We start from the raw sequence: 21,377 nt of genomic DNA, 5'->3' as shown, positions 1-21,377 counted from the left end.
TTCCCGGGCCCCCCACCCCGGCAGAAACACCGTCCTCGCTCTGGGAAGTGCTGTCTGCAGGCCGGGCAGCCCCGGCTCTCGCGGGTCGGGGAAGGGGCCAGCTTGGGCCAGCTCCCCTTTACCCTGGAGGTCAAACACGCAGGCGTCGGGTGCCCACGGGGACCTCGGCCCTGGCGAGCACGCTGCCTCCCCAGAGCCCCGGCGGCAAGAAGATGAACCAGGGACCCACTCTGGACGGCCAGCGCAGCGCCCCCCACAGGGCCAGGCTGTGCAAGCACGTGAACGGATCGTGCTGGACTGTGCTGGGCGGTCACTCCCTGATGACACCGCTCAGGAACCAGCTCTTGCTCAAGGCGAAAACCAACTGACCGACCAACCGACCAGCCAACCAGAGCCATCCACCTCCAGCAAGAGAGGCTGAGCCCAGGGCCGACGCCAGGCTACGGGGAGAGAGCTCGTTACACCCCAGACCCGGCGACATGCCGAGTGCTGACCTCTCCGAGCCTCCGAGGTGCCCCCTCTGAAACGATGAGGGGACCGCCCGCCTGCCGCTTCTGGAGGCCCCGCGAGAGGACGCACGGGCCGGCGGGGCTCAGCGCCCTGCAGAGGCTGCTGTCCCGCCCTGTGCCCGCCTGCCGCTCCCCACGGGCACGCACGCACGCACCTTGATCATCTCCGCCACGTAGCTCTCGGGCCCGGTGTACTCGGTGGAGTCCTTGACCTTGACCAGGACGATGAAGCACAGGTAGTGCCACATGTTGTGCTCCTCCTTGATGTGCTCCTCGAAGGTGACCGTCTTGTTGTCGAACTTGTCTCTCTCCAGGCCTGGAAGAGAGGACGGCCCCGGCCCCGGTGAGCGGCCCTGTGCAGACAGCGGCTGCGGCCCCGCGCCCGTCCGTGCAAGGTGTGCTGGCTGGGCCCGACCCCTCCTCGGCCACTCGCCAGTCGCCTTCTGGCCTCCAGGTGTCTGGGGGGCGTGGGTGGCCATATCAGGTGGCTGGCCGGCCTGCCGCTTGGCTCAGGAGCGCTCAGGTGACGCGCTCATGCCCAGCAGGCAAGAGGGGGGTGGCAGGTGCCCTCGCCCAGGTAAATGCCCGCAGGCAGGCAGGCAGGAGGGTGTTGGAGGAGGTGGAGAAGGGCCAACAGGACTTCGAGCCCAGCTGGAATCCTAGCCTGCAACTTCGTATTTTTCAGAGGTCTCGGCGAGCAGTTCTGAAACCAGCTTTTGTGGTGCCTCAGACTGACAGGGAATCAGGTGGATGTGAGGGGGGGGTCACGGAGCCAGCATCCCCGCGGCCGGGGAGGGGGCACTGGCATGCAAAGGGGGCAGGACAGTGAGTTCCGTGATGCTGGAGTGGGAGGTTCCGGTGTGAACCCATCCGTTCACACAGAGACATGGACACAGATGCGTGCATACGTATGCACACATGTACACACACACACCCTCTACCCCGGCGCCCCCGTCAGCCAGTGGGAACGAGCACACCCCGTCCCCTGAGCTCGCCTGCCACGTGCTGTCCTGCAGCGGACAGGCCCAGGGCTTGCTGGCCGGCCGGCCCGCCTGGCCGGCAGTGGGCAGGGGCCTGGAGGCACAGGGGAGCTTGGGTCTGGATCGCCGTGCCTCTCACGGCGACAAAGGAGGGAGGAGGTGCATGCAAGACGATGGTGGCGTCACCACCCAGCACCAGCCTGCAGGGGCTGGGCAGCACACAGCTGGGTGGTCTGAGAGCCACACAGACGGTGGCAGGAAAGGACGAGAATCCAGTGCGTCACGGAGGAGCCGGGGACCCGTGCCGTCACGGATGCCAACGCACAGGCGTGCACGAGGGAGGGGAAGAGAGAGTCATCGTTGAAAACGAAAAGCCAAAGAAATGTACGAGGATGACAGAATAAGGACTCGTCCTCCAGGGACCCCCGTGACCACAGATTCGGGCAGGGTCAGCCCTACTGCCACAGCTGGGGGTTCACGCATCCTTTGAGGGTAAGGTATTTACACTGTCTCAAAGCATCTCCCCGTAACCTGGCCCTTCACTGCAGAGGGAAAGGCAGCTCTGCAGCTACTGCCTGACCAGGGGAGCCGGCCCCCAGGCCCCGGGCCCCCGGCACCCCGGCCCCCGGCCCCCGGCGCGGTGCCCCGAGGAGAATGCACAGTTCTGCAAACTCCCCGTAACGGTGCAGAGCCCCAGGCTCAGCCAGGGGACGCGTCTGACACCCCGACGAGGGACCGTCTACAAGACAACTGACCTACATCCTTGAGAGCCATCAGCGAAGGCCACACGGGCGGGGCGACAGGGCGTGGCGCATGACCTGACCTGGGGACTTTCACTCGCGGAGAGGGCCTCACTGGGGTGGAGGGCGCGGTCGGAACCAGGTCTGTGGGGGGCGGGACAGCTGACCGCTGGGCGGGAGGCGAGGGATGTGGGGTAGGTTCTTATCTTTAGGACGCAGTGACACTCTCAGGGACCGAGGAGAACTGTGTCAGCCTCTGTCCAGCTCCTCAGAAAAACTGTGTGTGTGTGTGTGTGTGTGTGTGTGTGTGTGTGTAACAGAGTACAGCAAATGAGGTAGAACAGTAGTATTGGGGGAATTTGGGTGAACAGCATATAGAAATTCTTCGTACCATTCTCGTGATTTTTCTGTAGCTGGGGAAATTACGTCACACAAAATGCTAGAGAAGATTTTAAAGGAAATAAAACGTTTCAGTTTTTTTAATGGGAAACGCTCACTTTCAAGCACACGGACCAGCAGAAAAGATGCAGACCCAGCGAGGGTAAGCACACTGTGAGTGATGCTGGGATGGCTCCTCCGCACCCAGCCTCCGGCATGAGCAGCTCACACACTCACACGACACATCGGCCCCGAAGTGGCACGGGGGACTCCTCTCCCGAGGGGACACCCACTGCCTGTCGCCTGCTCTGTGCGGGTCCCAGCCCAGCTCTCCCGAGTCCACCGCCAGGCAGACAAGCTCACGGAGACGGGAAGGGACCGACGCCCGTCGGCAGGCTGGCCAGGGGCCAGAGTTCACGCAGAGCCCAGCGCCGCACTCCCCCACACGCCGGGGCCAAGGGCGCTCTTCACCCGTGACGCCCCACACCTGAAACCTGCACGGTCAGCAGTGAGGAGGACACTGTGGGTGGAGGGGCTCCGTTCTGGTCGTCTCGGGCCAAGGGAGGCCCAGGCGCCTCCAGAACTAAAAGACCCCGAGGTGCATTCATTTCGAGTGATGCGTGATCACGCACCGGCTCCCCAGAGCCCCACCCACTCCGCACACTGGCTCCGGCTGCTTCTCCCCCAGCAGCGGGGAGGCGGGGGTCCCCACGCGAGCCCGGGGGCACTCACCGCAGATGAAGCACGTGGTCTTCAAGATCTCTTCCTTCTTCTGCTTCTCACTCCTCAGGTCCGCGAAGGTGTCGATGATGACCCCGAAGATGAGGTTCAGGACGATGATGATGACCATGAAGAAGAACAGCAGGTCATAGATAACCCGCGCAGCAAACAGGGGCTCCTGGAACGGGGTGTCCCGGTCAGCAGGGCCGCCCTGCGCCCTAGCCCGCCGCCCAGCGGCCCCCGCGCCCTCCCCGGGGCCACAGCCACCTCTTTGGACGGCTTCCTGAGCACGTCGCCCACGCCGCCCCCGCTCCGCAGCCCGTGGCTCAGCACAGTGACGATGCACATCAGCAGGGTCTCGCACGTGTGCTCCTGGTCCGGCTCCGTCTCGTCGGTGGGCCGTGGCTCTGCCGGTGCCGGTTGCAGGGGGGGGTGGGAAAGAAGGGGACGGAGGCCTCAGGCATCGCGCTCGCTTGGCCTTCGAGAAGCCCGAGTCCTCGGGGCGACGCCGTCTCTAACGCTGCGCCCAGCTCCCCTGCTCGTTCCTGGAGCCGCGTCAGGGCGCCCCTCCCCACCAGGGAACCTGCGACACGCCCTGACCTCTCCAGATCTTAACCGCTGGCCCCAGCTCCGGCCCCAGCTCCGGCCAGGCGTGCGGCCCCAGAAGCTGCTCCTGCTCGCAGACTCCCTCCCCGCCGGGGGTAAGGCTGAGGGTAAGGCCGCTGGGCTGGACGGCCTCCTCACTGGGGGCGCGTGAGGGCCGGGCCCGGCGGCGCGGTGCACAGGCGGTCTGGGGCGACCGCTGTGCCTCGGAGGCTGCCCACTCCCCCTGGCTCCCTCCCTCCCCCCGCACCTCCCTGCACCTTCCCCCCGGCTGCAGGGCGAGGGGCCTCACTAAAACATGGCCCCTTCCCCACCCTCGGCCCTTCCCACAGCCCCCGCTCGTCCTCTGGACAGACGTGAACCCCCTCAGCCTGACACACGCAGGACCCTTCCGGACCTGCCCCTGCAGGCCTCTCGGGCTTCGCTCCCACTCCTCTTCCTCAGAACCCGCACCTCCCCGGGCCTGCTGCGGCCCCCCTGCACGCCTCCGGACTGGCTGTCCCTGCCCCGATGCCTGTCCCCGCCCCCGCAGGCAGCCCCCGCCGGGCTGTGCCGGCTCTGCTGCTGCTTTCTGGGGGACACCCCTCCTCCCGCATTGCTGGGCTGTGGCTGCCACCTGTCTCCTGTCCTCACTCCTAGCACCCAGCAACTCCCGGGTGATGCCCCGCCCACCTGCCTCCCTGCGCCATTACCACCGTCTCCGAGGGCAGCCCGGGCCCCGGCAAGCAGAGGGCCCTCAGGGAGCACTGGCTGGGTCGGCGAAGCCCACCTCCTCTTCCCGTGGAGACCTCTCTTCCCTCCGTCTCCCCCCTTGGCCCCGGCCTCGCTGCTGGACAGGAGACTCGGCGGCGTGGGACTCCCCTGTCCCGGCACCACCTGTGCCCCCGACGTGGGGCTCACGGCGGCGCGGTCCTTCCTACCTTCTCTGGGGGCGGCCGAGGAGCAGTTCTCGCCGGCCCCCACCCGGCACACGTCGGCGGACAGGAGCTCGCTGGCCAAGCTCTCAGGGCCCTCTGCGGGGAGAGGGACGTTTGATGAGGCACTGTCTGGTCGCACACGGCTGCCCTGCAACCCCGCACGTGAGTCCCGAGTGGGGGTGCGAGTCCCACGTCCGCTCGGCGGTCGGGGTGGGAGAGGAGCCAGGAGCGTCAGGTCCTGGAGGCAGCTGGGGACCTCGCACTGAAATGGCCCCTCTCCGTCCTCCCAGACAGACAGCCACAACCGACAGACACGGCCCGGCAGGCACACGCCTGCCCGGCTCACACCGGCCCGCGCCAGAGCCGCCGGCGGGGACCAGCGGGAGCCGGGCAGGGTCGGCTGCTGTGGTTCACACAGAGGCGGGTGCGGTCAGTGCCGTTCTGTGTCAACGTGGAGGCAGCAGAGGCCACCTGGCCTGGTCTCACCCATCCCAGCCAGTTCCTGGGGTGCGGGTGCCCGGCTACCTGGTGAAAAGGCAGCAGCACTTCACTCGGCAGGGTCGCGTGCTGTGACCGAGGGGACAGAGCCCTTGGGTGCCTCCCAAAGAGGTGACCCTTCTGTTTTCGTTCGCAGAACCAGAAACCTCCTCCGTGTAAGCACAAGGAACCGGTGCCCGCCATGGGCCGCACACAGAGCAGGCTAGCCCGGTATGGGCACTGCCGGCGGCGGGAGGGACATTCCCCCGCACAGTGAAAGATGTCAACTTTTTAACTTAGAAGACAAAACAGAACACGACCCTAGCGCAGCTATTCTGCAATTTCCCGCCCCATCTGTGGGTGCTGCTGTCCCGTGAAAGTTTGCGAGGACGCCCCCCGGCGGGCCCCCCACTAATGGAACAGACCCTGGCCCTTGGCCGCGAGCGCTCTCCCACCCGCGTCCGCGCCTGCCTGTGGTCGGCAAGCAGGCCCCCCTTCCTGGGGAGCTTCCTGGACGCGCTTTTCCTGAGCCAAAGGGATGCCGACGCCCGCGTTTTCAATACACGCGTGGTCAGACTGTTTCAGGAGAAAGCTGCGCTATTTTAAAGTACAACTGCAGAGAACAAATTCCACGCAGGAGCTGGATGCTCACACTCAACGTCTAACATATCAGGTTGGCCAAGAAGTCCGTTCACTTTGCTCTCATAGCGCCTGTTTCATTCAGAGCAGTTCGTCAGACGGTGCCGTGACAGCGACTGTATCGGTGTGCATGGGAAAAGACCCGTCAAAATTGGCGAATTTCTGCATAGTCATTTTACCACGGAAGAACCTGAGCAACACTCTCCGCGAATTACGCCTTATTATTCTGAGAAAGGCAAAACGCAAAGCTGCCGCGCAGCGAGAGACGGGTGCGGTGCGGGAGCAGGCGCTGGGGCGGACTGAACGTGTCGGGAGTGGCTGGCGGAGCTCCGTGCCGGACACGTCTCTCTGGACGGTGCTCCGCGGCCGGGCAGACCAGCTGAAGTTGGCAGCGACCAAACTGAGATGTGAATTGAGAACAACCAACGTTCTACCACGGGGGAGAGAGCCGACATACCCCACAGATCGAAATTAAGAGTTATTGGGGGGGAAAAAAAAAAGTGCCTTGGTTTACAGAAAACCACCGCACGGACTTTTTGGCCAACCCGACACCACCTCACTCAACTACAACCAGAACTGTGCCTGCAGCCAGGCCCGCGCCCCGGAGTCCGCCCAGGCCCCGGGGTCCGCCCACACCGCGCTCTCGGCTCCGACCATCAGGAAGCTGCCCCCCAGCCGGAGAGGCCCGGCCCACCTGGCAGAGCCGTCTCGTTGGGCAGCCGGTCGACCTCCAGGATGAAGTCATCCTTGAAGAAGAGGTAGCCCACAATGGAGAACAGGTACACCAGGATCAGGGCGAGCACCGCTGTCAGGATGATGGAGCGGCCGTTGCGGGTGACGCTCTTGATGACGTTCAGCAGCGTCTCCTCTCTGTACACCAGGTCGAAGAGCTGTCGGGGCGCAAACACGGAGATGCCGCTGCGGCAGCCTGCAGCGGCCCCGCTGCCAGAGGCGCGCCGACGCCCCGGCACCAGCCCCGGGACTCAGAGCATCGTCCCGCACCCTGCCGCATCCCGCGTGCCTGGCCTCAAAGTGGAAAGCGAGGTAGTGAAAGTGAGGACAAGAGACCGGAGGGGCAAGGGAACGGGAGCAGCTGTGGGGGGGGGGCACGCACTCGGTTTGGGGCCGGACACAGGGCGGGCCCGGCGGGGTCCCAGGGAGTCTGAGGAACGAGGGGGAGGGAGGAGGTCCGGGGGGGCGTGCGTTCACTGGGGCGTGTTCACTGAGCGCCCCTGGGCCGCTCTGCAGGTCGGGCCAGGACGCCCTGTCCTCGCCCTCCTGGAGCTCCACGTCCCGTGGGGGGGGGGGGGGGGGGGCGGGGCAGGCGGCAAGGACTCTGGAGTGACTGAGGCTCCCGCCCCAGCCCCAGCCCCAGCCCCCCACCTGCTACCCCCAGGGCCCGCGCCCTCTGGGTCCCGGCACCCCAGCTGCAGAGTGCAGGGCGGCGAGGCACTGTGGAGGCTCACAAACGACACACAGGCCGACCCGGCACTCAGCCACGCTTAGGTGCTGAGTAAGGACGCGATAAACGGTGATTATCACTAATTTCCTGATAAAGACACTGGGCCAAGGCCACACAGACAGTTCGTGGCGGGGACTCCAGGAAGCCTAAGCCTTCCTACGCCCTCGTGGGGACAGCGGCCACGAGGTCGCAGCGTGCTCGCACCCGCCTCGCCCTCTGCCTGGGGGCCGTTCTGGGCAAGGAGGTGGGGCTTCCCGAGAGGGACCGGAGGAGGGTGCTACAGGGCGGTCCTCAGAGTGGGGGGCCCGTCTGGACCTGGCCTCCATGCTGCCCCCTGGTCCTGAAGGTGCCAGCCTTGGGCACAGCCACGCGAGCCAGGACGAGGGTCTGCACCCCGCCTCTGCTCCTCCTCCGCTGCAGAAGGTCCACGGAACCCCCAGGCTGCCTCTCCCAACCACAGCCTCCGCCTCCGTGGGAGCTGGCCCGAGCTGGCTGGGATGTGTCGTGCTCCTCGTTTGTAGCTGGGGAAACTGAGGCACAGAGCAGCGAGGCAACCGTCCCGAGACCACGTTTCTGGAGCACCTTCCAGAAAAGCTTCCCTGCCTCTCGCTTGTGCAAGTGCCCCGTCCAAAGTCGTCATGTCTGTCTCCACGGACACCGTCACGCTTCCTGCCCTCACGGACGGCCTGGCTCGGCCTGGCTGAGCCCCCTGTCGTTTGACGGGGGTGCAGGGAGACGGGTCCCCTCGAGTGACAGGAGAGGACGACGCACTCGGGGCGGGACTTAGAGACCCTCTCTGGAGGAAGGCGGTGGGACGGCTCCCGTGACAGACCGTCAACACAGGAGACCCTGCGGCTGGGGCGGGAATGGCCACCGCTTCCGGGAGGTCTCCTAGCCCGCACTCCTGTCAGCTCCTCGTCCGCGCCCCGGGGCCGTGGCCACCGCTCCTGCTCCTACTGACCCCTACGACCCCTACCGTGCTTTCGCTGGGAGCTGTAACGAGCGATCGTCTCAAAGGTGTCCGCCCCCCTCAGCGAGCGCTGGCCGAGGGGGAGAGGCAGAGAAAAGTGCGGACACACGCGTCCTGCCCCGGACCGTGCGTGGGCACCGCCTGCCGGGAAACGTCCAAGACCTCATCTGCTCTCGCGCCATGTGGCCACGGTCGCCTGGCTCCCGGCAGGTGGCCAGCACCCTGGGTGGCTTCCCGTGGGCCCCGCAGATGTCGTGGACGGGGGCCCTGGCCCGGCCGCCCCGTGCCAGCCCGCCGCTCACCAGCAGGCTGTAGAAGAACTCGTGCACAAAGAGCCCCAGGGCGCAGATCAGCAGGTACAGCAGGTGGTACAGGAACTCCACGTCCAGGATCATGGCCCGGTAGCCCCTGGTGAAGGTCCCGCAGTTGCCCACGAAGCTCATGAGGAAGATGATTTTGTTGCAGACCTGGGAACAGGGGGGACAGCCACATCGGGACGCCTGTGCCGAGGTCTGGGCCCTCCGGGTGGGTGCAGGGCGTCTCCGGGCAGGCGCAGGCCAGTGGCAGCACCCTCCCATCCGTGCCGAGGGCCCCTCGATCCTGCCACGAGCTGAGTTGCGGACCTACGTCATTTCACTACTTGGCTCTCCAGGTAGATGACAAGTCACGTGGTAGTCAAACGGCTTCACGTGCCACTTGTGCATGACACACACACACAGTCGGCACATACTGAAACTACGGTGTTCGGAACAAGGCATGAATCATCTCTAACCTTCTCGGGTGAGTTAGTCAAACACAGAAGCCACCTGGCCCCCTGCCACCCCCTCCCCCACGATCAGCGTGGCCGAGAGCGTCTGCCGAGTCCCTGCTGCGCTGGGGGCCCGACGGGGCTGAACCCTAACGAGAAGCAGGGAGCCCTGCCACCGCCCTCCCACGGCTCCTGATTTCATGGGGAAGGAGGAAGGGACTCCGGCGTGCGCTCTCCCCCCCCACCTCCCGGGAATGCCGCCTCCTTTCTCTCTGCCCATCCCTGAGGTCTGGGGTGCGTGGGGGGCTGCATCCCGGCCAATCAGAGTGTCACACCCGCTGGCGGGGAGGACTGGCTCGGGGACCGGGACAGGACCCAACGAAACCCGCTGAGGTCCTTCCTGGGACTGCAGCAAGAGCCAGTCCCGTTCCTTCCTCTGACCTGGAACCCGAGAGCACGCGAGCCTGAGGCCGCCGGCCCGTCTGGCCCAGCACGAGCCCCCAGAACCACCAGTGCCGACCCGGAGAGCGGGCCCTGCCGCCGCCTGGGCCTCCGTCCACGGCGACACCCAAAGCCGGGCTCTCGACTCTCAGTCACTTGAACCGTTTTCTCTCCTTCGCTCAAACCGGGTGGGTCCGGTTCCAACACCGGCTGCTGAAGGCTGGCCTACTTCCGCTCCTTCCGACGCACCCCCCACCCCTCGCCCGAGCTCATATGCCGAAGGGGGCTCTTCTCCCTCGGGGGCCTAACTGCCTCTGCCACCTGAACGCCCCCTGGGGACACTTGCTGCTGCACCGAACCGACCTCACGGGACAATGTTCCCCCGGTTCTGTGAGCGGCCTCGGCGGCCAGGCGCGCTCAGGGCGGAACCCTCCAGAAGGCAGGGCCTCGAGGGCCGCAGGGCCCTCCTTCCGCCCGAAGCCTCCGCAGGACAGCTCCTATCGCGCATCAGCACTGCCCCCGCCGCCCCCCACCCCGCTCCCTGAGGATTCTCCCATCATGCACTGGGCTTCTGTCCTTCAGCTGCACCGAACCAGCGATTCCCAGTGTCCCCCGACTCTGCGATCACCGGGTCCCTCCCCACTCCCGCTGTGGGGGCACTCCTCTCGCCTCTCCTGTTCCGTGTGGCCTCACTACGCTTGCTGGCCAGGATCTCCGGTCCCCCTGCCAAACCTGTGACCAGAACGGCAGAACCCATTTGCGCCTCAGCCGCTCGGCTCTCTCCGCCGCACTTCTGGGAGGGCGGTCCCGTGAGGACGAGGCCGGCCACGTCCCCGAACGGTGCCCTGCCGGGCCCACCCGAGATCCCCACTGCCCTGCTCTTGTGACGGCGGCGACCCAAGCAAGACTCCTCTCTCCACCGCGAGCACAGGCCAAGGTTCTGGGGGCCGGAGGGGAAGGCGCCCCCCCGCCAGGCCGCGACAGCAGCTTACGTTGAACGCTCCCAGGAGAAACAGCGTGGGCTGCAGCCCGACGGAGAAGATCAGCCGGAGGATGGTGGACGCGATGAAGGCCCGGATGCCGTGCGGCTTGGGCAGCGCGATGACGATGGCCAGGGAGACGAGCAGGGCCGTCCACAGCAGCCCCGACCAGTGCGGCTCCAGAGCCCCTGCGGAGACGAGGCGGCGTCACCACGAGGGGCGGCGTCACCACGAGGGGCGGACCGGCAGAGGCTCAGCCGCCTTTCCCCCAATCACCTCTCCGGCCCCACTGGTCCCCGGCTCTCTGCCCCGGACACAACCAGCCACCCCCATGTGCTCACCTGCACACCTGTCCCCCCTTTCCTGGTCGCCTTCGGTGTGAGCTCAGCCGTCTCCTCTTCCAGGAAGCCCTCCCGCTCCCTTACGTGCCCGGGGCTCCTTCCTTCTCTTTAGTCCTCCCTGACCCCCGCTCGCCCTCACGGGACACTCTTTCCTAGTGCTCACCCGGCACCCGGCACCGCGGAACTCGGACGTGTGCCCCACCTCACTCCCAGGGCAGGTGGACCGGGGCCCTGGACCGCTGACGTCTGTTACAAAGAGCGTGAGGGGAGAAGGGAAGAAGCGCAGGCCCCGCCTGGGCCAGGTTCCTGTGGGGCTGGGGGACGGGGTGGGGGTGGGGGGCAACTTCTGCGTCGCCCTACAGGCAGGGTGCCCTCGCAGTGAGGGCCGTCCCGGTTTCTGTCATCCCTTGCTGTGGCGAGTTCTATTTAGGGTGCCCCGCGGGACGGCTCGGTTATATAACATGAGCCGATGCGGCTAAAAATACAGCTCTGTAAAACGCTCATTAAAAACCACCCCTATTTCAGATGCCATCGCTTCTCGAGTCTCCTTCGGATGTAAACAAGCAGCGCGCGGTGATTAAGGCCACTTACATAAAGCAGTGTCTCTCCCCCCAACGCCCAACCGCAGGTGACAGCTCCTCCTGAGCCCGCTGGCTGCCGCTCTGGGGAGGCACGCCCGTGGGACCCCTGTCTCCCTGCATCCTGCACCCCAAGCCCAGCCGCTCCCCGCCCCCCGCCTCTGCCACCATGGCGGCCCTGACCAGAAACGGGCAGGAAGAGGGGCAGCTCCGCAGACACTCAGGAAGCGGGCACCGAGGCCCTGGCGCCCTCCCGGGCTCGCAGCAGTGGCACGGCGGCGTGCAGGCCCTTCGTGTTGATGACCCCCCATCTGACCCCCTCGGCCACCCTGTGCGGTCGGTCCGATTACTGCCATGTTACTCAAGGACGGAGATTTTCAACTGGCGGGCCGCCAGAATTTGTAAGCCACGCAACACCCGACAATATATTGAGTTGGGGGCCCTGACCTCTTTGCCCTTAGATGGTCAAGGGCGAAAATGGACATCGGTCGACACGACAGCCCCTGGTCTGACGTGCGTGAATCAAAATTCTACTTTGTTTTTAGCACGGGCGATGTTATATATTCTTTGCTGTACCACAGAATGGCAGTCGCTAGCTTACGTGGGCCACGAGATGAAAAAGGCGGAAAGCTGTGGCTCCGGAGAAAGCCCAGTCGTGGTGGCAGGTCCCGCCTGCGGGGACGCAGCCTCGGACGTCCGCAGCCCTTCTCCCCCACGGAAGACCAATCAAAGGCAGAATCCGTCCATCCGGGTGCAACGCGATGAACTGGGGCAGTTTCTGCAGTCACGGACCCCCCACACGAGCAGGACACACAACGCTCCTGTCACCGCAAAGGCCTCCTGGCGCCCCCTCGGCCGGTGACTCACCCCATCCCGCCCCTGGCCAGGCGGCCGCTGACCGCTCCCTGCGGCTGCGGCTGTGGCTGTGGCTGTGCAGTACCCAGAGTTCCACAAAAGTGGAAAAAGCAAGCAGCGGGCAGTCCTTCTGAATCCCGTCCCCAACGATTCTTTAAGATTCCTCTGGGTTATCCTGTGTGTAAACACTGAGTTCTTTCCACTGCCGAGAACCATTCAACAGGACGCACAATCCGCGCTTCCTAGCCTGCCCAGCGAGGAGCGACGGGACGTCTGGCTTGCTTCCAGTTTCGGGTCGTGACAGGACAGGCAGCTGGGAACATGCAGGCGCCCGTCTCGGCGTGGACGTGTTTTCCCCTCTCCCGGCAACCACGAAGAGCTGCGTTTTGCGTCCTCAGCACACGTCCAGTTTCACGGGACACGGAACCACCCCGCGCCCCATGGTGACCGCCGCCCCCGTCCTCCTCGCCAGCAGCGTGAGGGGCTCCGCTCGCCTCCTGGCCTCCCCAGGACTGGGTGTGGTCCGTCTCTCCGACGCTCACCCCGCGAGCAGTTGGCACGTCGCTGTGGTGGGCGCGTGCACCTCCCCGATGACGAGTGACGCTGACGACCTTGTCATGGGCGTGCTGGCCGATCGCATGTCTTCTGTGAAGCATCTGGTCAAATCCCTTGCCCGTTATTTTAATTGCGCAGCCTGTTCATTGCCGTGCTGTAAGAATTCCCTTTGTGGTCTGGGTGTACGTACGCCTCCCGCCCGACACTTGTTCCGTAAATACCTTCTCCCCGTCCGTGGCCTGCCTTTCGCTCTCTCAAGTGCTTCGTCGCTGTCTCAAGCGGCCTCTTGGAGCCCAGTACAGTAACTGTGACCAGGGCAATGCTCGCGTCCCCAGCCTGGAGGGGCCCGGAGACAAGCCCGCCCCCGGAAGAAGGACACCGTTGCGATAGCTGGAGGCCCGCGGGGCGAGCCGGCTGGCGCGGGGTCTACCGTGCGTTCTGCGAGGTGTGCCGGTACCGTGTGACACGGCACGTCTTTCCAAACACCCATGCGTTAGAAGCGCACGCAGAGATACTCGTGGGAAAAACAACGGAGTGCCCGGGCTCTGAACTGTTTCGGAAGACGCAGGAGGAGGATGGACGAAGCAGACGGGAAGACGGCGGCCGCTGAGATGGCCGGGTGGACAGGTGTGCCGGCAGCGAGTCGCACCGCCCTTCCTGCTCGCGCGTATACCGGGACATTCCCGTGCCAAGGACGTCTGCGTGGCGCCTGCTCACGAAGCCGGGAAGAAGCTGGAGCGGCCCCGGCTTCGCACTTGGGGAGGCGGCCTGACCGTCAGCCCGGAAACAGTGGGCAGCTCTCAGCTGCCCGGGGACCAGGGGAGAGACGGTCAGGAAGGGCAGGGCGAGCCGGCACGCGGCACAGCGCCCGGCAGGAGTGAGGCCACCAAGTGCGGCTGGCGGGGCACTCGAATGACCCACAGGAGATGGACAGCAATTTGAACCGCTCACCTACAATGTCATAGGGTCCTTGAGCGTGGTGTTGTCATGTTACAGAATGACATGCTTATGCTTTTGTAATAGAAGGATTTTACGCAACAAGAGAGCGTTGTTTATGCCGGATCCTGTCTCTTTGGGAAAAAAATGGGGCAGATGCAAACGAATCCAAGTTGCGGTGGAAGGCGGTGCCGGGAGGCCCGTGCCGACAGCCTGGGGTGAAGGGAGGCCTGTGTCCTGTCGCCCCCCCGCCAGCGTCCCTCTTGCCCCACTGACCGCACACTGAGCTCGGGCAGACGGACGTCCCCCCGGAGAAAGCCTGGCAGCCCCGAGGGCCTGCCGAGCGCCTCGGCCACGGCGTGGAGGATTCCAGACGCGGCATCTAAAAGGGAACTTTCCCCTGGACTTGGGTTTACACGGTGCTTTTGGGAGAAAATAATCCCTCAGACGGAGCTGCCCATGTGCCTGAGGGCCAGGGGCAAAGTGAACCCCGCGCCTGGGTGGGCGAGAGGCGCGAGCATCGCAGGACTCGCCCTCCCCTCCAACGGCCCTTACACGTTCCGCGGCTGCGGGGGCGCACGGTCCAGTGCGTGGGCGCGCCCGCACCACCAGGCCCCGCCGCCCGGGCGGCGCCCTCCTGCTGAGAACCGGGCGTGTCTCCCTCAGTCCCTCGCTCGCACGTTGCGCATGAGGGGCCCCGGCGGCTGTCACACAGGTGTGTGAGCTGCTCTGCCGAGACTCGGAGCTGAAAAGTGGCCTCCCCCGCCCCCGCCCCCAGGGGCGTCAGGGCGGGGACGCCGCCCCCGGACCCCACGTGTCAGCCGAGTGAGCAACGGCACGTAGCTCCCAAGACCGAACATCCACAGACGCGCCGGGCCCCCGCACGAGACGACGCCGGAGATTCCCTACAGGTTCTCTGCTGCGAGACCGGCCCCGGGGTGTGGTGTGGTGAGGTGCGGTGCGGGGAGACCCACTGGCCTGGCCCGAGCAGCAGAGCGCAGGCACACCCAGCTCTGCGTCCCCGCTGCTCTGCGACCCTTCCCCCGCGTGGACGGGGCGGCGGCTACGACTTCCTCTGGGTTTGACAACGTGCAGCTCCTCCTCTCTGGGTCAGTAAACACGGACGGAGCACGTGCGTGTTATTTAAACTCCCCTGAAGGCCAGGCCTGTGGGAGAAGCTACCACCTCATCTTGCCTGAGTGGGCCCCGGCGTCACAGCCACCGCGCTGCCGGTGCACCCCCGCCCCCCCGCCCCCCCTCCGGAACTGAAGGCAGGTACCTCCTCCGCGGACCCCGCTGAACGGGTAGAAGAACGCCACGAGCAGGTTCATCAGGACGGCCAGGTTGAACGAGATGCTGCTCCAGAAGGACATGTTGCGGGCACACCAGTACAGGACGGGCTGAGCTGGGGGGGCGGGACAGGCCGCGTGAGGGTCCCCGCACTGCCCGCCAGGCAGAGCCGAGCCCCCCCGCACGCCCCCGCCACCCCCGCCCGACCAGACAGGGCACCTTTGTCCCAGCTGCCACCACCACAGTGAGAACCACCGTGAGTCTGAAGGTGACTCACGGGCTCCCCAGGACACCAGCCGGGCTGATTTCTGCTCGGGGACCTTACTGGGACAGAGGGTTTCTTTGGGGACGAGGAGGAGAAAAGGGGGAGAAAGGGGGGCACGGAAAACCCCGCCAGCTCTGGTCAGCGCCCTCGGGTGTGGAGTCTGAGGGTGTCCAGAGTTCACGCTGAGACGTCAGTCCCCCCCAGGGCTCTGGGACCAGAGGAGATGCCCAGACAGACGCGAGAGTTCAATGAGCCTTTGAGAAGTGTGGGCACTGGTGGGGGGGGCGCCCGGCGGTGGTCAGAGCTGGCCCAGCTGCCACTTCCACGCAGCTGCCCGGCTGCAAACGGGACGGCACCAGGGAGAGGGGAATGGCGGCAGGGGTGGCGAGCGGGGAGCGTGCACGTGTGGGAAGCTCCAGAGAAGGGGACGAAAGCTCCCCTGGAAAAGCAGACGGCGAGGCTCAGAGATGCCCGGGGGGCCAGCGCCACCTTCGGGGGAGCTCTCGCTGGCGGACCTGGGGCAGCCAACAGGGGCTGCTTAGATAGGCCCCTGTGATAAGGGGCCTTCTGCTAGGTACGCAGTGCCCTCATCTTAAACAGCAGTGCCACTCCCAGCATGAGCGGACACCCAGTCCTCCGAACCCGGGGGTGTGCATCCCAGGGCAGGAAGGCCCTCGGAGAGCAGCCGGCATGCGCCTCACCCGCCGTCTCCCGGGGCGCGGGGAAGCTCGTCCTCGCCTGCCTCTCCCGACCCCGCCATGCCCCTGGCCAACACACTCTGCCTGGCACCCCAGCCTGGCGCTGGGTCCCTGCACACCCCCTCACCAGCCATCTCCTCGGCGGACACTGCTGCCACGCGGTGCAGGGACTCGGGTGGCCCCGGGGAGGCCCGAGCGCCCGCAGCCATGTGAGCGGGCAGAGCGGCGGTCCTCCCGGTCCAGGCCCACCTCGAGGGTGGGGCCCCGGCTGCCGAGAGGCCCTCCACCAAAGGACCCGGTGCCGAGACGCCCTGCCTCCTGGCCCCGAGACACTGGGCGATGTGAGAGTTAACCGTCTCAGGCACAGAGCTCTGGGATGACTGACGATGCAGCCGTGGAACGGAACGTGCACATTCGCTGGTGGGCGGGGTAACGGCCCGACGTGGCCACACCCTGACCACTGGAACCTGCGCGTGCAAGGGCCTTAGCAGATGGGACGCCACGAAGGACGTGGAGGCGAGGCGGGCCCCTGGCTGTTCGGGCGGGAGAGGGGCAGAGACGTGAGGAGAGGAGGGAGAGCCGCTGGCAGCCAGGGCCGGCGTGTATGACGCAGCCTCCACCTGCCTGTGATTTCCCCTGTCCCGGGAGGAGGGTCTTCAGGACCTGTCAGGGAGGGTGTGTGTGCATTGTGTGAGGGCATACATGTGTGCATCGTGAATGCATGTACGTGTGCACTGCAGCTGTGTGAGAGTATGTACACTATAGTTGTGTGCGCTGTAGTTGTGCACACATGTGTAAGTATGCACGTGCGTTGTGAGTGTGCGAGAGCATGCATGCACGGGCACTGTGAGTGCATGTGTGTGTGTTGTGAGTGTGTGTGTATGTGTTGTGAACACACATATGTGAGCAGAACAAAGAAGAGGGCTTCTGGAAAGCCTGCTTTTTGTGCCTTGTAACCCTCGCAGGACACAACCGCAAACCACCCCGGCCCCGGGCCTGGGCGTGTCTGCGCCTGGCCAGGGAGACCAGACCCCGTGACTCCGGGACCGCTCAGGGAGGCAGGCAGCCGGCTCACGTGAGGCCAGAAAACACCCCCGCAGACCGTTTGCCGGAGAAGGGGCCACGCGCTTCACCGTAGCTGCAGTTGTGACGCACACACCTCTCTCCCTTCCCCCGACATGCAAATCGTGTTTAGTTCCACCATTATCTTCCATTTCCCGCTTCCCAGCAGAGAGCTTTGAAGCCAATTAAAACCTCTCCGTTGACAACTGCGTTTAAGCCTCACCGAAACGGAAGCTGTTCTGAAACAGAGACTAAACGAGGACCAGCTACACGCAACACCCACCCCCCCACCCACCCCCGTCAGGTGGCCTTCCTCCCCAGTTCGCAGGTGAGGGTCGGGGGGGCTGGGGGCCCGCCCAGGGCCACCCAGCCCGCGGGTGGAGGCCCCCATGCCAGGCTGAAGACACCCCCCGGGGGGCCACACCGACCTGCCAGCAGCACAGGGCGGAGAGGACGTGTCCGCCCCCCGGGCCCCCCGCTGACCAGGGCGGGACTGCAGTGCCGAGAGGCCTGTGCTCATCCGGGTACTCGAACTCGGGGTCGCCTCCGGAAGCCGGGGCTGCGCAGAGCCCAGGCAAGGACAACGGCAACACCCGGGAGGAAGTTCGAGCACGCAGACGAGCACAGGCCTCGCTGGCGCCGCCGTCTCACCCCGACGGGCACGGGAGCGAGCGCCCGCCCGCCCGCGGGGCTGCGTGGCCCCGGGCAGGGGACTCAGCCTCCCCCAGACCCCCGCCCGCGCAGTGGGGACGACCACCACCTGCCGGGGGTGGGTGGGTGGACAGTATGTGTGGCTGACCGCTCACACTCGGTCTTTGCTCCAGAACAGCTTCCATTTCGGGGGGGCGGCCTGTTGGCAGTGGGACCGCCTGGCGCCCAGAGGCGGGCGGTGTCTCCAGTCACCCCAGCTCTGCTCCCGCTCGGAGACCCCGGCCCCCACTGCCTGCTCGGAGACCCCGGCCCCCGCCGCCCGCCCAGGCCTGGGGCCCCCGTGGGGCTGGGCCCGAGCCCGAGCCGCAGGCCCACCTCGGAGCTTCTTCTGCCAGTTCATCTCGTTGAAGAGGTCCTCGGAGCGCAGGAAGAAGTCGTTGACCTTGCTGCCCTGCTCGTCGCGCTCCGTGGTGTAGTAGATGCGCAGCTTGGACTCCTGCGTCAGGAACTCGCAGATGCTGGGCACTGGGAAGACGATCTGCTCCATGGTTCGGTCCAGCCGGACGATCTGGGGGGACGGGCGGGCGCTCGCGTCACCGTGCGGCCCCTTCCACATGGGCGGGGCCCCGGCCACGGGCTCCGTGTCAGAGACGGAGTGCGGTTCAGATCTGGCATTTTTCTGACCTCGGACCCGGCCTGCCCCACAGGAACCTGCAGTGGTGACGTGGCTGTGTCTGCGTGTCCGTCCTGTCCACAGGCACGGACCCCTGTCCCATGTGGCCTCTGGGCACTGGCACACAGGGCTCGAGCAACTGTGGGACTGAGTGTTCAGTTTTCCTGTGTTTGACCTAAACAGCCTCACCTGGCTGGTGTCCGTCGGGTGGGACGGTGCCGGGCTGGCCCGTGGTGCACACCCACCGGGGACCCCTTCTCAGGAGGCACTACTGGGTTACCTGCCCTACTACACAGGAACTGCGACAAAACCACCTTTGGATTACCCGGCTGCAGTGACGCCCTGCCTCTCACCTGACACAGCATCTGAAACGTGCGAAGCGGGAACTGGTGAGCCTGGGAAACGCCGGGGCAGTAGTGCTCACCGCTCCTGGCACCGGCCTGGCTGGGCCCCAGGGGGACACCTCCCACAGCCCCTGGACTGGCTCGGTCCCCAGACAGCAGGAAGCGCGGTGAGGCCTGCTCAAACCCCTAGACACTGTGCTGAGTCACAGGCACAGAGGGCGGGACTTCAAAAGGGGGCCGGGGCACAGCGCCACAGGGCACGGCCCACCTCCATTCATCCCCCGGGGAGAGTGGAGCCTGGGGAGGTTGGGGCGCCCGGGCCACCCCCGCACGAGAAGATCTGGATCCCGCTCCCCCTGCTGCAGCCAGTCAAGCCGTCGTGGGGATGCTCAGAGGCGAAGCAGGTTCCCACAGCCCTGGCTCTGCAGACTCTGGAAGGCAGCTCTCCAGGCTTCTGGACCAGCAGCCCCCAGGTCCAGCCGAAGACCAGGTACGGGAGCTTCACTCTCACACTGACCGGCCCCTGAGCCACCCTCCCTGACCTGGAGGTGCAGTGTGGGGCTGGGGGCCAGTGCCCGCCCCTCCTCCAACTCCCAGGTGACAGGCATGGGGGCCACCTGCAGCCTCCAGCTGTTGGGAGCCGGCCAGCTCTGCACGGCCGGGCGGGCTCCGGATCAGCCCCTCCTCTCAGGGGTTGCTGTGAACTCGGAAGCACCTCGGCTTAGCAGGTTCTGGGCAGGAGACAGAGGCCTCCTGGCGAGGACGGAGTCCCACTTCCAGGGCTGCCCGGCCCCAGGGCTGCCCGGCCCCGGGTCTGCGAGGAAAGCCCCCGGGGTCACCGAGGCCTCCGGGTGCACAGAGAACGTCCTCGGGCAATGGGAGAGGTGGGAGCTGGCCAAGGGCAGGCCTGGAGAGCTGGGGACGCCAGGCCCGGCCTTTTCTCTTTAGCTCATCACCTGCCCACACCTTTTTTGGGGGGAAAGACCTGCGATTGGGAGTCGGAAGAACATGCCCCAATCCTCCTCCTGCCCCTAAGGGTAACCTCGCCCACACCTCGAGCCGGCAAGGCGTGTCAACCCTTCCTGCCTACAGCCTGGGGACAGAGGTCCGCTGCCCTGATTCTCAGTGACACAGACCCGACGCCCAGGCGTCAGCCGGGCCTGGGTGAAAACTCCAGCCCCACCCTGACAGCTGACAGCCCGAGGGACACAGCCGCTCTGTGCGTACTGGCAGGTCTCCCTGCCTGCGCCTCGGCCTGGAGCCCGCTCGGCTCCCGGAGGCCTGGGGAGTGCGTGCCTCTGAGGCAGGTCTCGCGGTCACTCCTGCGTAGCACTGCCCCGGGCAGAGCCCACACGCCGCGGGGACGCAGGCAGGACTCCGGGGGGGGGGGGGGGGCTGGCTCCTGTCCTTCCTTTCCGGCCCCCCAGCTCCCTCAACTCCAGCTCCGAGTCCCACCTCGCACTTCCCACCGTGCCGGCCTCCCCCGGCCATGGCAGCCGTCCCGGCTGAGAAGCTCTTCCTTCTGGGCCCCACCTGTCTCGGCCTCATTTTCCTTTGGGTCTGGGCTCAGCTGTCACTTCCTCAGCACAGGCCGCCTTCCTGACCCCACCCCACCGCGGGTCCCTCTGCCCCTGTGGCCTGCTCAGGGCGGCCTCAGGCCTCCCAGACGCTCGGCAGCCAGCGCGGGGCTGGCGCAGACGGGCAGACGCACCCGGCTGGGAGGGCCCCGCGTTACCTCGATCTGGGCCGTGTGCTTGGCGTAAAACTCCAGAGCCTCATCCCCCTCGGTCTGCCCGCCGGGCTTCAGCATGCTCTGCAGCTCCTTGTTGTGCCGCGCCAGCTGGAACACAGTGCGCCCATCAGGGCCTCGGAGCACGCGGCAGCCGTGGGGGGCTGCCGGGTGCAGGGGCAGGGGCCTGCTGCCGCCCCCCGCATGCACGGAGGGCTCTGCGCAGGAGGTGTTCCGGGAGCCCGCAGAGCAGCCTGCAGTGCTCAAGCCCACGCGAGGCCAAGCTGCCCTGGACGCCGGCGGCAGGGAGACGGGCTCTCTGTGCAGCCCTGGGCCTCCATTCAGAGGGCGTGGGCGCCCTCCTGGTGGCCGGTTCAGGCGCCAAGGGCAGGAGACCGCTACCCTTCGGTCGCTGCATGGTGGCGGGGCCCAGCAACCTCGGCCCACCCACCGTCATTCTGGATCTGACTCCTGGGCCTGAAGGGGGCGGGAGATACGACCCACAGCAGAGCGGCAGGCTGCCTCCCCCGCTCCGCTCCCCCAACCTGTGGCGGAGGCACAGTGACCTCCAGCAAGAGGAAGTGACCTCAGAGCCCAGTCACTTGGGGTGAGTGTTGTGCAACAGAGCCTTCTGGTGCCAGGGTTCAAAGGTTACCATCCCTTCCAAAGGCAGTCGCAGGGACAAGGCAGTCGCAGGGACAAGTCAGTTCCCACAGACGTCCGCACGCGGGAGGCCAGGCAGCGAGGCTGACCTATCCAGGGGGTCAGCCTCCCCGGTCGATGTTCACGGCATGCCCGGGGCTCCCTCCACGGGCTCCAGACGCACCACCCACCCC

The 21,377-nt window shown here is 66.2% G+C and overlaps 1 protein-coding gene across 8 annotated transcripts in view; it reads right to left on the bottom strand.

Moving 5' to 3' along the window:
* Positions 1-21,377, bottom strand: part of ITPR1 (inositol 1,4,5-trisphosphate receptor type 1) — a 195,667-nt gene that overhangs the window by 13,467 nt on the left and 160,823 nt on the right. For all 8 annotated transcript variants that reach the window (XM_045856743.1, XM_045856740.1, XM_045856741.1 and 5 more), the window contains 10 exons: positions 20,548-20,652; positions 18,171-18,363; positions 15,109-15,234; positions 10,577-10,752; positions 8,698-8,862; positions 6,658-6,853; positions 4,851-4,943; positions 3,595-3,734; positions 3,340-3,505; positions 665-825 (listed from right to left, as the gene is read on the bottom strand). In XM_045856743.1, the coding sequence (XP_045712699.1) occupies positions 665-825; positions 3,340-3,505; positions 3,595-3,734; positions 4,851-4,943; positions 6,658-6,853; positions 8,698-8,862; positions 10,577-10,752; positions 15,109-15,234; positions 18,171-18,363; positions 20,548-20,652 (1,521 nt within the window). The remainder of the gene's footprint in view (positions 1-664; positions 826-3,339; positions 3,506-3,594; positions 3,735-4,850; positions 4,944-6,657; positions 6,854-8,697; positions 8,863-10,576; positions 10,753-15,108; positions 15,235-18,170; positions 18,364-20,547; positions 20,653-21,377) is intronic.

Source organism: Phyllostomus hastatus, unplaced genomic scaffold (assembly GCF_019186645.2).
Source record: "Phyllostomus hastatus isolate PE091 unplaced genomic scaffold, TTU_PhHast_1.1 phas_scaffold_129, whole genome shotgun sequence".
Taxonomy (NCBI): Eukaryota; Metazoa; Chordata; class Mammalia; order Chiroptera; family Phyllostomidae; genus Phyllostomus; species Phyllostomus hastatus.
This window is presented reverse-complemented; position numbering and strand designations above follow the sequence as displayed.